The 18,586-nt window shown below is 37.5% G+C and overlaps 1 protein-coding gene across 1 annotated transcript in view; it reads right to left on the bottom strand.

Annotated features, from left to right (window-relative positions):
• The window catches only part of NELL1 (neural EGFL like 1), a 299,689-nt gene that overhangs the window by 12,022 nt on the left and 269,081 nt on the right, over positions 1 to 18,586 (bottom strand). Inside the window, exon 16 of the mRNA XM_086613002.1 lies at positions 6,140 to 6,280. Coding sequence (XP_086469128.1) covers positions 6,140 to 6,280 — 141 coding nt within the window. The remainder of the gene's footprint in view (positions 1 to 6,139; positions 6,281 to 18,586) is intronic.

The raw sequence follows: 18,586 nt of genomic DNA, 5'->3' as shown, positions 1-18,586 counted from the left end.
AGATCAAATGAACTTGCTCATATTGACATGAGATCAGCACGTAGATGGCTATGGCTTCCATGCAAAACATGGAAGAAAATACATTTAGTGTGAAATTTCCCTCAACAACTGAAATCAATGTGTCTACTTAGGTGCTGAAAAATTAGCCTAGTTTAAAATTCTGAACATGTCCAAAATAATCTTCTAATGAATATGAAAATTATATAAGACTCTTTCATATAGACTAGTTTTATATTATTCAAATCCTTCCTGAGCTCACATTCCCCACACTACCATCAGGTTTCATATGCTTTTCCGCAACTGCTCTCAGAAGATGCCAGCCCTAAACTGGAACGTGCAGTGATGGGCAAGGCAAAACTGTACACAAATCTTATTTCCCATTGTAACAACACTAGGTAGGAAGAAAACAAAATATTAATTTAGAAATCAAGCAACTCTGAAGAACAATGACCAGGTACATCTGTGAAATATCAAGGAGACTCCATAGTCTTTCCCTATATATAACACAAGAACAACTTGTCTGTCTTGACTTTTGGGGGTATAAGTTCTCTCATGTATCATGTCAACCCCTGAAAAAAATCTCATTTGCACATCTGGAATAGTATTTTGCAATCTTATTCACTATATTGAGATAACCTGTGGCAGACCACTAATCAACCCAAGTGAGGACATAGTAGAAATGACCATAATCAGAAACTTCTTTTTAATGCTAGCCTTATGCTATTTTCTATCAACAACTTATAGCCACCAGCAAAGTGATTGTTGCCAAGATATGTCACCTCAAACACCGCAAAGGACTATCATAAGACTGATCAAGATCATCTTCACTCTTCAAACTCTACCAATCTGTGCTTTAAACAAATGTACAGCAACCAGTAACTGATCATATGTATTTTAGACACAATATAACTAGTTACATTTTATGGATGGGAAAGGAAAGAAAACAAACCACCCAAGACGTGCTCATCTCCCAATATACTCTCAAAGTACATAAAGATAGCTTGGTAACGTGGGCGGACAAGAAATCAGAATCAAAATGGAGCAGAATAATCCTCTGAGATGCAATTTCCTTTTCCATTCTTTTTGGCTGTAACAAGAAGTAATTTGCCTCAGATATTACGACAGGTCCCATGGTCACTGTATTTGAATGGGGTAGAAGACAAGCTTGACTGTACATATCAACACAAATTCATTAACTTGGTTTCACTGAATTTTAAAACCAGTCCCTAGCTACTTCATTTCTTAGTTTTCAAGGCTATTCAGGTTTTCATGGTATGACTTTTCTATAGCACCTTAATAAACGTCTGCAAGCAAGTCATGCAGTGTGATGCTCTATAATATGATAAGCTGTTGCAGAAGAAAGAATCCTACTAATGTGCTAATTTTAACTGCTATGGTACATTAAACCATTACAGTATAATGTTAATGTAAAAAATGTCTGCTGGGCTCCCAAACCAATGTATGTACAAGTTAACTAAACACTGACATATCATTTTTCACAGGCAACTTGCTACTTAATGTGTTTGCCTTCTTTCTAAATCTAACAAAGTGATTTGGACTTATCTTTGAAAAAAAAAAAATCACTAAACAGATTCATTTTCACTTAGAAAATACTTTATGATAGTACTTTTATAGAGACATAATGGTCTATTAAAGAACATTGCATAGTGAATTAGATTCTGAATATAGGATTTACTAATGCTTTCTAGAAATATCGAAATGACTAAACACAATTACCTTGAAGACATGTAACGCACCTTTCTCTCACAATACAAGAATCAGAATTTACTAAATGGAAAGTAAGCAAGATAATTTTTATTTTGCAGAACAAAATCCACAGACATAGACTCCGATGTTATGAGCTTCAAGAAATTCTAAGAGCAGAATAGAAGAAAGTCACACAACAGCAGGTGCCTAGAGTTGGTCTTGGATACTCTGTGCCGTACACAAACCTTTCTGTCTATGCACCACTTCTCTAACGATAGATAGAGAAGTAATTCTTAGGCATATAGAAAAGTTTCAAAGGATGAGTCTAGCTTTTTGTTTGACACAGAAAGGGGCAAAATAAAAAAGAACAAACCTCCTTTTCTATTACTTTCTAATCTAGGTAACCGACAACACTACTGGGTACTATGGAGTATGTGAAAGCTTCAGGGATTTATTTTAAACCCATTCAGACTTGATCCTCAAGCACTGCTACACCTAACTTTTGTGGGAGCCTAACATATGTGGAGTTTTCTCTCACAAGCTGCCGAGTCCCACCTTTTTCCACCTTCCCTTTCCCCACAACAGCTACTCTAACCCTGCAGCAAGGTCTAGCTACGCAACCTTTCAGGGTGGTGAATCCTGTGTAATTTTGGTGGGAGGAGGATCCGTGTTAAGCTTCCCTACAAAATTTGCACTGATTCTTAAAGAAAAGAAAAAATAACCAATAATTAGCAGCGATTGCTGTCTTGGCTGTTTTTCTTTCTGTGCTTACAAGTCACAATATAGAGACTCAGAAACAGGAAACATCATGAAAAAATGGAATCAGGAATTCTGTACTCCAGAGTCTGAATCGCTCTCTACAGAATGGAAGCATCTCACTTAAAGAGAGATGGAGATTAAAAAGTGTAATTTAATTTTCTTCTATTTTTCTGCTGTAGATAGGAGCAAGCTTTGTGGGACATTGTTAACTTCCCAGAACACGGCATTTTTTTTGCCAATTTTTCCGTTCTTTTGGTTCTAATAATCTTAAAGGTTATCACCGAAAATTCAGTGGTGAGGGTTTATTCAATGATCACCTTACAAGGTGGCAGTATTTGGCAACAGGTACTTAGTGCAGGGAAAAAACGATGTATGCCAATTGCTTCAATATGGTATCAGTAGATAGTACTTAATACTGGGATATGCAACATATAACAACTCACAGTTCTCTATAAAGTATTTTTGTTTGTTTACCTTAAAGCATAGCAAAGCTCCTATTAAAAAAAGAAAAAACCAAAACCCACAACCCAGCAACTATAGTCTGCATGTTTTAATTGCCAAGCAAACTTTGGTAGCAACTTAGCATAGCAATTGTCTTTTGTCTGCAAGCAGTATTCTTAATAACATATTGTAAAAGGCCAGTGCCTCATAAAAACATTACTGCTGGAAATTAAATTACACTCTCTTAATTTGTGCCTGCTCACCATCACCTTACGAAGCTGACGTCTTTTATAAAAGCATGGCCATGGAAATATATTCCCTTTTCAAAGCTGCCTTTGGTTTATATTTTGAGCAATAAAAGAATTTTCTCAAGCTTGAAGTGGCCTGGCTAAGTCATACATCCTTATTACCCGAATTCTGGTGCAATATTACGACCTTTCCTGCCACATACATTGATTTACACATTTGTCCCTTGCCAGGTGACAAACTCCACTGTTCTCTCCTACTCAATAAGAACAAAGCTTTGCGAAGCACTGAGGTATCCCAACACTTCCCAAATAGATGTTATTTTTTTAAAATGTTCTGCAAGCACTGCAGAGACACTGCAAGCAATGACTCGGCTCCAAGACCACCTACATATAAACGGAAGGAAAGGGGGCTAATCAATAGATACACAAATGCATCCAGCAAAAGCAACCAGCTGCCTGGGCTTTGGGCAATCTGTCAGAGCTGAGTGCTCCCTCCCACTGCCTTATGATTTTCATATGTTGTTATTTTTATTATTATTTTGTGGGGGAGGGTTTAACCTTTTTTTAATTATGTTCTTAGTCTATTTATTGTTCTCCAAGTTTTGTCCTTCAGAGAGGAGGAAGAAACGTTTCAAAACATACTGAAGGGCAATGGTCCAAACCCATCTCAGGTACCCACAAGGACTTCAGTTTGCAGCCTGTAAAATATACCAGGACAAAACGCTCTTTCTAAGCAGATGAATCCTCTGTGATCTGAAATAGAGTGAATGCCACTGGCCCTCGCTCTAAATACTCCACCATACAAACAAGCTCTGTAATGCAATGGAAGTCGATGTTCAAGAAACTAAGTTTTAGCTAGAATGTGTAGTGTTATCTATCTGTCATTTTAACCAATTCTTAGTTGCACTTTAACATAAACATCACAGTTTGAAATTTCTTTTTCAATATCGGTTAGCAGAATCTTTCAATTTATTTTTAATTGGTTAACCAGTACAATAAAATAAACTAAACTGGTTTATTCTCTTTCTCACTGGTACCCTGCAGCAGATGGTTCAGAAAAGCTATTTCGTTAAAATAACCCTGCTAATTTCACATTCTGTTTACAACTTGCATATGGTACGATGAGCACCTCACCTTATGAACTTCCAGCATACTGTGCAGGTCAAAATGAGGGCAGTTTGTTTTCAGGAAAACTCATCCCTTCAGCCTCCAAAGAATACAGTGAGGAAGCCAAGTGCCCTTCCCTCTAACAGTGATGCAATGCAAGCAATACTGACCTTTTCAGCAACTGAACCTAGCTATGGGCCACCCAAAACCAGAGTCTTGTATATGTGCCTGTCTTCTCCAGAGACCACCCTGAGCCTTAGATCATCTTCGTCCCAAACCAGCAACGTAAGGTCAGCCTGACAAGGGATGGAGTTCACCACGCAAACAGGGCAGGTAGGCATCCAGAGCACTACAAATGCCTCTTCTCAACTGCCTCGAGGCTTTTTGAAGGTTATGTCATGTTGCTTTGACTTCTCAAGTATTTTCAACATTGCTCTGTCCATCATTCCTTTCACAGTATTTAAATAAACCAGAGGAGAACTTTTAACATTTGAGAATCTGTTTGGAAATATATGATTTCCATGTTGCATTTATTAAGTCACAAAATGCCATAAAATTTGCCACTTTTCACATAGCCACTGCAATGAAAGTTCACTACTGCGATTTTATTGAACTACTCGTCAGCTTAGGGTAATGTGTAAAAGGCTAATATAACTGGACAATCTACAAAATATCAGTTTTGAAAATAATTATTGTTCCTTTGCATTTTTAAATCATGATACTGTCTTATTCCAAGAACTTCTAACAGCCAAAATTTGTAAAAGATGGGAATGTTTGTTACAAGTTATATATAAATTTATGTATTTTTATTATAAATTTTTACGTTTTTTACTTTCATTGTATACTTTAAGTCTTAGAAAGAGCCCTTTGCACTTATGGATGTGATAAATTAAATTTACAGTGTTAAAAAAAAAGTATTTCACAGAAGCAGCAGAAAAGCTTTTATACAAAATTCATAGAACTGAGTAAAGATGACGTAAGTGAAATTCCAAGGAAAGGACATAGAACTATGAGAAGTTGATCTGTATCTCTATAGAAGTTAAAATGGAATCCTTTCTAAATATTTTGCACTCACCTGATGAAATGTCCTATAGAAATTATGTATAAGGCTTCTAAGAATAAGTGAAAGGGTGAAAAAAATTGTAAGGCAGAGGTAAGCCACCATTACTATCTTCACTGTCATTTCAGTACTGCTTACTTGCTGTAGTGGCACACAAAGTCTTATGTCCAGACAAGGGCACTGAGACTGCGAGAACCAGCACTAAATCCTCATAGAGCCTCATTCTTTGTCCTCCCATTAAAAAAAAAAAAAAACACCAAAACCCAAAACTCCTCTGCACTCTTCTTTTTTTAAAAATTCCTCTCTGTTCATGCTCTCAGGGCCTTATTCAAAATGTGGTGCATAGAGAGCTTGATGCTATTTGCATAATTCTAAAAATAAAATGATGAAGATACCAAACAATGCAAAACAAACAAATCAAAGCAGCTCAGACATATCCCAAATGTGTTCTCATATCGCTCTGCTGAAATTTAAAAACAGAAAACCAACTCTTCCCCTTTTGTGGCCTATTATGCTCCCCAGAAAGCCTACCTTCACTTCAGGTTTTACAGCAACTTAGTATGATAAATGGCAAAGCACAGAAAGTCACACTTTGGATCTCCAACTGCCTCCCTCCTGTAATAACCGTTCAAAAAGGTGACGCGTCTTGAACCGGCACCCACGCTGCGTGGCTGGGGATGCTGACAAACACAGACACACTCGCTTGCATTTTCATTTTAGCCTTAAACACAGTAACTGCTCAGGACAGTGTCTCAATAGTCACTTTATAACACCATGCAGAAGGAGGAAAAAAAGCGCTATGCTGATCATTGCTTACCAACACAGGACTCCCCGGAAAGAGAATAGCTTCCATTGTCATGGAAACCGCTTCTGCACTCACAGTGGTACCACCCTGGGAGGTTAACACAGCGTGAATGGTTGTGACACTCAATGATCCCCTCTGCACACTCATCAATATCTGCCTCAGAGAAAAACACAAGCCAGCCAGGAAATTAATTTCCTTTGACATCAATGCTTTAGGTTTGCTTTTTTTTAAAAAAAAAATGTTGTTGTTTTTTGTTTTTCTTTTTTTAAAGTCTTCCTTTAATAGATGGATCAAGCTTTATTACAGTTCCAAACAACAGACACTTAAAACATGACTCACATAAGAACAGTAAAATGAACAATAATACATCACGGAATTTGATACAAACGAGACATTCGTTTACACCATGATTTGCTTAAAACGCAAAGCAAATGTAGATTTTTTTGTTCTTTGTTTCAGTTTTTTTTAACTCGGAAGTTACATTTGTCTGTGCGTATAAAGCATGGCAGAGAAGGTTCTCCACTGAAAAGGCAGTTTCAGCAATATTCCTGCTTTACAAATTGCTTGGCCCAGGACATCTTGGAAAGAAAAAGCATTTTCTTCAGGATTTGTGTTTCTAGTGTTCAGCTGCGATATTGGCAGCACTTAAGGTGCTCAGAGCACTTTGCAAACAATAGTTAATCTCTTCTGTTTATATGATCAAAATAAATACCCGCTACACGTATAACTGTGACAAACAGGAAAAGCAGTCCGTGTTTCAGCTGCAATAAAACATTTAGCCGGAAAAGAGTGAGGCAAATGACAGCAAGTCTGTAGCAATGGAAAGGTACAGCAAGAGGAATGCCCTGCTGAGTTTCACTAAATGTGCTCTTTTTATAAAGGAGTTTTCAAAATTTCCGTAACGTGGTTAATAGAGACCTCATAATTGCTAGTAACCTTGGTTAATCACGGCCAGTGCCTGGCTGCTTCTCCCTTTTGAGCATTTTTCAGCACATTCTGTGAGACTGTAATTAAAATTAGCAAATTAATTATATGTTAACCTTGCGGTAATTTAAAAGCTATTATATTTTCATTCCTCTGTTTAGCTCAAGCTATTTTTTTTAGTTTTTTATATCTTGGACATTTTTCAGCTGGGTACCTTATCAATTAAAATGAATCTCAAATTATTCACAAATAGTAGCCATTTTCACCTACTGAGATTTTTTTCTTGGCAACTGGCACGTTTAAAATATGCGCAAAATCATGTACATCAAACACAAATTTGGGAAAAATACGTTTTGAAACTGCATTTGGTTCTGCAAGCATCAAAGCACAAATGTCTCATTGTCCTGACGTAAGACTGAGTTAAGGTTATTAAGTAACCACAGAGCGTAGCTTTTATCTCCATTTACAAAGTACATAGACCAATATGGTTTCATGGACTGCAGTGGAGTCATGTTGATGTAAGTTGAAATTGATTTGAATGAAGTATCCTTCAATACAATTCCATTTTCTTACATCTGACAAGCAATACCATAGAAAAGTTCGATTCTTCCTCGTTTAAGTACCAATATTTACTCTTGTTGAAATATGGCTGAGAAACCTAAACACATGCCTTTGTCCAGTTTTGTGTTCACCCTCACTCAAGAATGAAGCAAGTTATCTACATAACGGGGTTATAACCACTGTTTATTTCTAGCTTTATTCAGCTTCCATCTAACAATAGCCAATTTTTTAATGCTTTAAAATCTGTCACTGCTGCCACCTTTTCTGTACTTTTTATGTTGCAGAAGCTAATTTTAGTGTTAAAACACTGCACAAATCTAGCTGTCCATCAACGATGAGTGCTGCTTGCAAGCTCAGACACTTTCAATTCGTTACAGCAAATCGAATTTATAACCATGATCTTTTCACATGTCGTGGCTGATGGAACAACTTTAATCCTATTTGGTAAGTGAATGACTTTGCTATTGCAGGTCAATTGCAAATGAATCCTTCCTTCTTGCTTTCTTCTCTGTCCCAGTGTTGAATCAGAAAGTGTTCCTGTTTAAAGACTGCTTCCTCAGGTTAGCCCTGTACTGGACCTCTATCCATTCAATTTTACATTTTTAATTTACAAAATCAATAGAGTTTTCCTAAAGTTCATTTCTAAACTTGAGCCCTTTTGAAAGTGTATTTGATTTAGGCTCATGGTGTAGGATACTAATTGACTGGTAGATTACTTTTCAGAAAGCTTATCTGCCAGAACACCAAAACTAGGCAGCAGTTTACTTAATGGAAGAAGTGTGTCAGCGTATGAGTGTCTCTAGATTGTGTGAGAAAAGTAAAATAATACATAGAACTATCTCAAGACTAGATGACTTCATTGTATAGCAGTATAGTACCTGCCTATAGCTTTTGCCCACTGATGTTTAGGGAGACACAAACCAATTTCTTACACCAGGAGAGGTGGGAAAACAAGAACTTGCTTTGAATTGTATACGTTTTTCCTTTACTTCCTTGATCTCCTTAAATCAGTGGAGTTACACCAGTCCTGCCCTACTGCTGCCAGGGACAGAAGGCAAGGGAAAAGGAGGTGCTGCGCTGGCTACTTTGAGAAAACCTGCTATGAAAGACACCATTGATGAAGAAGCAGCTATTTAAAAAAAAAAAAAAAATCCTTCAAGTTCTGCTCCCTACCACTACCTCTCCTCTTCCAAAGCCATTTCCAGCTTTTGGGAGGTGTCCTGCTCTTTTCTTCTCTAGGTTAAACTCAGCACTCCTCCCTGCTCCTCAGCCCAGCCTTCTGCTGCATGTGCACGTCTGTCTCTGTGGGTGTGTGTGTGCTAGAGACGAGCTGGGCTCATAGTGCGGGGAGGGTAATGAGTAAGCAACCCTTCCCCTGCTTCTGCAGCAAGTTAGTATTCCTTTGGCAACACGTCATTAACAGCACCATGTAATACAATATGCATGAAGAGTAGTATGAACAGGGAAAAACCATTAGCAGCTCTTCCATTTGCCTAACACATTGCAGTTTCTTATTCCCATCCTTAAAATGATGTACACAAAGAGCAAAAGGGGAGACAATATTATGATTAGGTCTGTAAGCTTCTCCTGTGGTCTTGGGTGTTATTTTTAGCAGATGTATAAACATATCTCTGCAGGTATAGGAAAATACGGATTTTTTTTTTAGAAACTCAGAATGATTTAAGATGTTCGTAACACCGAGAGAGAACTGTAAATTACAGCTTTATAAAATGGTGTGTCATATACTGTGACATTACTTAGTTCACCTCATAGATCATTTCCATCTGAACATATGATGGCTTTTGAAAACACCTTTTTGAGGACTTATTTTGCATAGGAAGATCTTGCTATACATAATGGCCAGTTCAGAGAATTAGAATGAATTCACCTTTCTTCATCTTTGCTTTCCATGTTTAGATCCTAGCCCTATATTTATGTACTTGCTCAGGATGAATATCTTTCTGTTGAAGTCTGGTTTTGGGGTTTGCTATAGAATTTGAGCTATATATGCACTATTTGTGTGTGTGTGTGTGTGTGTTTTATGTGTGCAGATGCTTACCAGAATACACTATATACACGTTCTTCATAAAGTTATGTTAAGCTAAAATGAAAGTGTCTACCTCTGACCTGAGAGTGAAAAGAGTGCAAAAATTATAATCATTCTTCAAAGGAGCACAGAAAAACCTGTTCAGAAATTCTGTAATGACACAGGCCAGAGGAAACGACGGGTGGATATTTTTTGGCTGTGTTCCCATGATTTAGGTCTTGCCTGCCCTCAATGCTCCTGGCAGCAGAGTGAGCACACGGCTCTCAGGGCTCGAGGCTCTGCCTTCTTGCAGCATCAAGGTACTCTGCCATGGATGGAGGAGCCCGACTCTTTACATGCACTTCTTCACCTTGTCATCCCACACAGCTGAGTCATGCTCACAAAAGTCAGTAAAAACACATTCACCAACTCACAAATACGTATAGGCTTTCTGTACATCGGTGCTAATAGCTAGATAGTCTAAAACAGAGTGCTTGTGAGAAACAGCAAATTTAGGATTTCCTTGGGAACTGAAAATTTCCCATGACCTTAATTTGCTTCTGTCGTCTTCGACAAAATACCTGCACTACCTTTGCATTAAGTGTAATACTTTCCACTTCTATGAAATTCAACATAAAGCATTGCTGCTCTTACCCTCGTGGAACTACTTTTGCATTGTTTCATTCAAGCCTTCTTACAGCATCCATGTAAAAGGAGATCCTGTACAGACCATTCCATTGCCTGCTTTTACCTCATTCAGTTGTTTAACTGTCATTAGTACAGAATTGTTAATGGATCTGGCAACACTCCACCATAACGGCTTTGCAAAAGCTAAAAAATGTCACATATTTGTATTGTAGAATAAAGGCACCAGTTGGTTTTGAATAAGCTCTTGCAGGATGTTAATCCTGTCCTTTAAGGACAAGTCTGTAATTTTTACTTTTACTATCCCAGCTTCTTGCATTATTCATAAAGGTATTTATGCAGACAAGATAAAGAGGATAATTTACCTCAAAATAAAACACAATAGCTTCAGAATCCAGTGAAAAAGTAAAATTAAAATAATTCAATCTTTTCTAATGCCTCATCACGTCTAAGTCACTTTGTGACAATACTGAAAGGAAAACTCTTCAGTGTCATGTAATAGCTAGCAATCTACAGTTTCAATGAGACAGGAGTTCTATGATAAAAGTATCTGTTCACTAAACTCTTACTGTGCTCTTTTTCATGCAACAAATATAAGATCCTTATCTTTAGCTCTCAGTTAATCAGGAGATCTAAAAGCAGGAAAAGCACGTACTAATTAAGAAAAGATCACACAGGTCTCAACCTTCCTGCATTAAAATTGTACCCTGACAGTTAACTCCAGAGCACTATGGCTTGGTTTTCCACCTTTAAGTATTTTTCTTCAACATAAAAACACCAGAAAAATTCACCCAGCCAACCGAGGCATGAGTTCTATGTAAAATACAGCCTCTTCTCATCTCCTGCTCTGGCATGAGCCTCACTTCCATGAGACAGAGATAGCGAGAAAGGGATGTCACTGACAGCACTATGCAAACAGCTTACCCGCTCCAAAGGAGTCATCTGACTACTTCAAATAAACCCTGAAAGCAAAGACAACTACTTTGGGTAAGCACAGATGAAAAATTCTCTCTCTCAAAAAAAAAAAAAAAAATCTCCCACCTGCCTGCCTTTATTGCCAAATTCAGTTGATGTAAGCAAATAATAATTCTACTGTTTTACATAAACTTACATGAAGGCTGAATGTTGTCCTTTATTATTAACTCTTATATTGGCTACACTATTAAATCTCTACATTAGCTTTGACAGTTCACTACAGTCATCAAGAAGGGCCTGCATTTATTTTCAAACATAGGCAATACAAAGCAGAAGTACATCAACAGTGGCCACCCTCAAAGTCTGTTAGATTTTCCCAGCGTGAAGTAGAAGAGCCTACAACACTCTGACCTTGTCACAGGTTTGCAACCCAGCGTGACTGGAATACCAACGACACAGCAACGGTACAGCAATTTAGCTATTAAACAAATGATAACTTAGAAGAACACAGATAACTGTATAATTTAGTTATACTTGAATAATGGCTCACGGTTGTCGCTCAATCTTATGGGGTCAGTTCATTGTTAAGACTCCAGAGATACTAAAAATCAGAAAGGACAGGAAAGACATCTGGCTGAGCCCTATCTACTGACATTTTTAATCATCAATTTCTTGTCTCATAGCTTTAAGTGTCTCAGGTGATACAGATTCCCCCTGTCTCTGACTGAAGCCAGTAGCAGGCTTTGGAATAGTTGCTCAGGAAATTTTTCCTTGACATTTAGCCTCTTTTTTTAATTACTTTCATTTTCACTCATTAGGAGATTTTGGGCAAACAATCAGCACCAAATAACATATTTCTGTCTCCTCAGCAGTCGCGCTTGTTTTCACAGACTGATTTTAATTGCAGTATATTTATATTGGCCTTTGCAGTTCCTTCTGAGGCAAGAATAGTTTTGCCTAAATAAATGGTACGGGCTTTGGTCCATTTCTCTATTTTGAGGATACAGCAGTAAACCATAAAACTTTAAATTTGTTGAGATAGTGAATACAACTCAAATTCATGAATAATCAAACCCACGCAACAGTTTAATGGTACTAAATGGCTTTCAGGGATGAAAGGTGTGCCCACCACTCATTATAATTAAAGAACAGCTGCAACAGGCTTTATTGTGTAATTCTGGATTGCTATTATCAAGATTTTTAATCATCTGAAACTCATGTGCAAATTTAGAATGATGAGTTTAACAATAATAAATGGAATTAAATTGCTATCAGAATAATAACACAGAGTAGTTGTACCAGCAATTTTTAAGATTAATTCTTTTAATATATAACATCTAATTTACTGAAATTCATTTTTAATACACACTCCAAAATGATGTCTTTATCAGTTTAGTGAATGTCTCTCTTACAGTCTCATATTCATCTATTTGTATGCTAAATATGCAGCACACTTGGAGTATGCAACCTAAAGGTCCTGGATGGTCCAAATAAATGTCACTTCACAACATCAAAGCTGAAACAAGAGGTTTTTATTCTCATATTTAAAGATTGCTGGGTGATGTAGGAAATAAGAATTGCAGCCAGACTGCTCAGCAGAAAGCATGGCAGGAATCTACTAGGCAGGGTGAAGAACTATTTCTCATTTGGTATTTCATTTGAGTTTCTGTTGAAAATAGGATTTTAATTATCACTCCACAAGCCAGAAACAGACTGACTTCACAATTAGGAGGTTAAGTTTCAAACTGAGGCAGAGCCTTTCTGTCAAATTTGAGGCCTATGGTCAACACGTCTTTCAAATTACATCATCCTGAACACAGCAGGGCTATTAGCCCAATGTTTATTCTATTTGGGCTCTTCCCATGTCTTGTAAGGATATCACCATCACGCTTGATTGTAGCTGGCTTGGAGGGAGAGGCGGGGAACACACAGTTCAAAAGAGCCTGCTTGAAAACTCCAGCCATTGCTGGACTGATGCCTCACAACTTCAGGACAAAAGTTTAGCTCGTTGCCTACTAGCTCCTTGTACCTGCTGGCAACACTCACAGCTCTCCAGGAATGCTCCTCTCATACTCTCATGACATCACACTCTTCCTAAACATACCAAAGCCCTTTTTCAAGACCCTGAATCTATGCTTTGTCTACCTACTTAGGAAGAAATAGGTCAAAATAGTGCGTGATCTCCATGCTAAGGTTACCCATGTAGCAATCTGGTAGCATTTCTGTACAGAAACGCAACTGCAGACCACTAGCACAGTGGTATTTGATTTGTTTATAACATTTCTACAGTAGAATACAGAGGTATAATGTGCAATTTACAGGTTGCAAAAGACAGAGAGATATAGTGAACTGTCCAAAGTTGCCCAAACCAAAGCTGCTCAATTTTATAATTCAGGTCCACTGTCCTGTCACTTAGGTCATTGCTTCTCTATTCCCTAGAAAGATGTTCTCAAATAACCAGATAAAGGCAAGGCCAACCTTCACTCCCTTCATGACTCACGAACATGGGCTTTGTTTTTGAAGAACATTCAGTGTCTTCATCCCTGATTACCAATTCAATTAAATTGTGATACTGGAGTTGTATCTGCATATATTATACATGAGCAGCTATTCAGAATATTAGATACGCATACTAGAATAAAATGAGAGAACAAGATCAACAGAAGTCTATTGTGTCAAAAGACTGTAATCAATGAAGCCCTCAGCACACAGAGGTATATTTTTACATAGCCAGGATTATGTAGATTTTTTAAAAAAAAATTCAAATCCGTCCTTAACAGCACAGTATTTTTATGCACAAAGCTGTTTTAAGCCAGTTCAAAGCATAACTGCTGTAAATTCAGATTCATTTAATCTACAATGACTGGTAAGATCATACAAAAACCACTACAGATTGCAGAATTATGTTTTAGAAAATCTATGCATCAAAATACATTAAATACCTGATACAAAGATTAATATATCAACTGGAATTAAAAAAAAAATATTTTTGACAACTGATTTTGGCATGCTGCAATTACAGAGCTGCACATTCTTTGCCAAGATCACAAAATTTGAGAAGAATTACCTAATGGGGATGTATATTAAAACAAAACAGCTGATGGGGGCCAACCAGCTAAAAAGCAGCTTGGCAGAAAAGAAGCTGGGGGTCCTGGCGAACACCAAGTTGAACATGAACCACAAGGTGACCCTGCTGCAAAGAAAGCAAATGGTAACTTGGGCTGCATTAGACAAAGTATTGCCAGCAGGTCAAGGGAGGTGATCCTTCCCCCATCTGCTCAGTGCTGGTGAGGCCACACATGTAGTGCTGGGTCCAGTTCTGGCTTCCCCAGTACAAGAGACGCATGGTCATACTGAAGAGAGTTCAATGAAGAGCCACAAGGATGATTAAGGGTCTGGAGCATGTCACACATGAAGAAAGGCTGAAAGAGCTGGGACTGTTTATCCTGGAGAAGAGAAGGCTCAGGGGAGATCTTAACCAATGCATATAAATACTTGAAGGGAGAGTACAAAGAAGATGGAGCCAGGCTCTTTTCAGTGTTCCCAGAGACAGGACAAGAGGCAATGGGCACAAACTGAAACGCAGAAGGTTCTCTCTGAAGATCAGGAAACACTTTTTTACTGTAAGAGTGACTGAGCACTGGCACATGTAGCCCAGAGAAGCTGTGGAGCCTCCATCCCTGGAGATATTTAAAAGCCGTCTGGACAAGGTCCTGGGCAATTGGCCCTGGATGGCTTTGCCTGAGGAGCAGGGTTGGACAAGATGATGTCTGGAGGTCCCTTCCAACCTCAACCATTCTGTCATTCTGTGATTCTGCCTCAGAAGGAATGCTCACTCCAAAGAAAACTGCTGAAGTAAACTGAAAGCAGGCTACAAATTGGTTCATCAGAGCTACAAAAGATGAATGTAACCTCTTATAAAACAGGACACTGACAAACAGCATTCTCTATCCAATGTACCAATTGTCTGCAATCCAGTGCACTGCACAAAAAGAATCATTCAAATGACACCAGCTCTACGTGTAAAAGCTTCATTGATGAGCCTTAGCATTATTATCCAATGCTAGCAGACTACTTCATGCACTGTCTTTATGTACAATGCATAACCAATATATCACTCCATCTAGCACTTGAAATGCTAAAGTTCAACATAAAAAAGACATAGAAATAGCCTATTATCTTATCGAGCACATCCTGTGACAGAGAATAAATGCTCCCTACCATACATTCTTCGGTGATTTGCCTTAACCAATTTTAAAATGATTCACATGATGAGTCCTCCTCCACTTCATTGGAAAGATTATATTGCAGCCCAATAGACCACAATGTTAGGAAGTTCCTTTGATTAGTTTGAGCCCTTCCATAACCAAATATGGTTCAGACAAAATAACACTTGTCAAACCAATTTCACTGCTAACAGGAGGCAGCAGCTAATGAGAAAATGATAAAAAGCACGTTTTCTTCACTGTGGCAGGGGTGGGGGAGTGTTAGTCATTCTCCTTAAAATTTGCGTGTATACCACTGTGCCAAAGGGCGCAAGAAGCAAAGCCAAATTGCAGGTTTAGATTATAATAGTGTGCACACCCTATAGCACCCCGGAGAGTTTAATAATAATGGGAAATATTCTCAATTAGTTTTTTTTTTTAAATCTTGAAATGATTAGCAGCTTCAGAAAAGCATTTTCATTCATACAGCAATAAACCCTCCCAGGGAAGAAAATCCCCAAACAAGCAGTGTAAAAAGAGCTCTTGAGATCATAAGCAGAATAACGTAAAGCTCTCTGCATTCTTAATTAGGGGGAAAAATGGTTCAGGAACTGCTAATCAATACAGTGCAAATGATAAAAACACATACTTTTGGAGAATTTATGAACACAGTTTCGAAAAAAGGATAAAATTTGTGGTGGGTCTTCCACACAGCTCTCATTCAATGGAAGATCCCCATCCACCTTGGAAGGTGTATATTTATTTCTGACAATAAGAAGAGTAAGCAAAAAGACCCTACATGAAAGATATAAAATAACAAAAGACTGGCAGGGTTGTTTAAGAAGAGAAATCAAGACTCTTGCAGCATGGTTGGAACTAGATGATCTTTGAGGTCCCTTCCAACTCTAACCATTCTATGTAGCCTTATAGTTCCTAATGCAAGTAAAAACCATTCTCTGTTTTGGTCTGCTTGAACTTTGACCAATCCCACCACCTTCCATCTGTTCCCTGTCCCCTCAGTGCCAATAAATTTATCCATGTTCCAAACTCCATCATGTCATGTGCACAGTCATAAAAAGCAGTTTGCTGTTGTGATTTCCCATGCACAATCCAGTAAGTTTGAGAAACATGAAAAAAGTGCATATTCCCAGTGAACCTGGACAGCACCATATTTCATTGCCCTAAATCATCAGAGTCAAAATGTTGCAAAAAAAATCTAGTAGAATTTGATAAAAAAACACAACAGTCCATGTATCTCACAACGCATTCAGAATGAAGGCGAGGATTCATCCCACCTGACTAGAGATGCTTAACTCTCCTGTCCATCCTCAGTAGTCAATAAGCCGAGACACAGACTTTCAAAAGATAATACTGACTGCTTAATATCTTCTGTTTTTTTCATCAACTCGAATCAGAATTCATTTTAATGTTAAACTTACTTGTTTTATATGTTATAAGACACTTAAAAATTGTAAACATTTATCAATCAAGCTAAAAAAAATCCCCCATAGAAAATTCAAAATTCTTTGTTTCCATTAGGAAAAAAAAAAAAAAAACAAAACAAAAAAATCTTGAAACCCATCTTAAAATGAACTTCCCATTTTACATACAGTCCTAAATATAACTAAAGAGAATAAAACATATCAGCAAGTTTGAAAGCACAGTGTTGCATCCAGTAAAATATTCCAGGTGAAAAACTCAACAAATACTCAGAATTAAAAACTTCAGTCATTACCGTTACCCTTCTTTTTAAATAATGCAATGTGTATTTCCAAGTAAATAAGAAGTGACTGTTTCCTTAGCATAAAATGTGCATTTTGAAAGCGCACACTCTCTCTTTCATTTTTTAATTACAGACTGAATTTTTAACTTCACTAAACCATTAGTTGCAGACTTTGATCAAACCCCAGTTTTCCCAGCCTGGGTGCTGCTTCAGACATCAATAATTCCAATTAAACCAACTCTGAGATATGACTACATCATTTCACTAAGCAATTAAAAACGTGCAACTGAAATAAGTAGAAAATCCTGAAAGAAAAGCCGGGAGACTCATCAAATGTTAATAACAACAAATACATTGCACTTCTATACCATCTTTCATCCTGTGATCTCAAAACATTTCCTAAATATTACATAATATTACAATACTTTGTAAAAAAGTAAAAATATAACAAAACGTTGTTTATTTGATTATCTAAAAGGGGTTTGATTATTCAGAACGAAGTCGTCAACGCTTATTGCATGAGTAAGACCTCCAACTCATTAAAACCCCCACATTTATCCAAATTGGTTTTGTGCCCCCCATTTCATAGAATTAACTATTACTATATGTAAGTTTAAAGTAGTTGCTTTTCAACAGAATTCCCAAAGTTAGGAGTTGCTCATAACAGTTGATTTTATTATTTCAATACCATGTTGTAATTTACTCTCTTAAAATGCACTAACTTATACAACTGTTCTGCCAAAACACATCTGCAAAAGCTGGCACATAAAACTAGGTTTTATTGCACTAGAAGGATCATTTTGAACTTTGTAGAATCTCAAACAGCTCCATGATCTAAATATTAGTGCTTGGGGTTTTTGAGTGGTTCCAAAGACTCAATGAATGGTCAGTAAATTAGACTCAATTAGGTCAGTAAATTGAGCATTAGAAGCAACAGCTACCTGAGGTTTAACACTGGTGCTACTATTGCCCCTGTGTTTGATCTTGAAAACGTCTTTGCATTTCTGCTCGTTTGTAATCAGAAATTTTTGATACTACACAAACCTTTAGCAGCTCTTCAGTATATACTTCAGATAGTATGTAGATTAATGAATGAACATACAGAATATTACCATTTTACAAAGAGCTTTTATATATGCATATATGTGCATGTAGAGTCTCTGTTTCAGAGCTCCATTATCAGTGAAATGAGTTTAATTTATGGTATGCAGAACATCAGAACATCAAGAATCCAAACAAGAGAGCATCTCTGAAAAAAGGTGCCCTATATGTACTTATGCATTTAGGAGAAAGACTACGGGTGCATATATATACACGCACCGTTCCTTCAGACTTTTTTTCTCTAATTGCACTGGTTATGTTCCTTCTCACACAAGGACCATATAATCTCTATACAAAGACTACAGTCTACATCATGGACACTAGATTCAGATCAAAGTTTGGGTGAGGTGAGCTGCTCC

This window comes from Tauraco erythrolophus, chromosome 6 (genome assembly GCF_009769465.1).
Source record: "Tauraco erythrolophus isolate bTauEry1 chromosome 6, bTauEry1.pri, whole genome shotgun sequence".
NCBI classification, from domain to species: Eukaryota; Metazoa; Chordata; class Aves; order Musophagiformes; family Musophagidae; genus Tauraco; species Tauraco erythrolophus.
The sequence above is the reverse complement of the archived record's forward strand: the minus strand, read 5'-3'. Positions and strand labels throughout refer to the sequence as shown.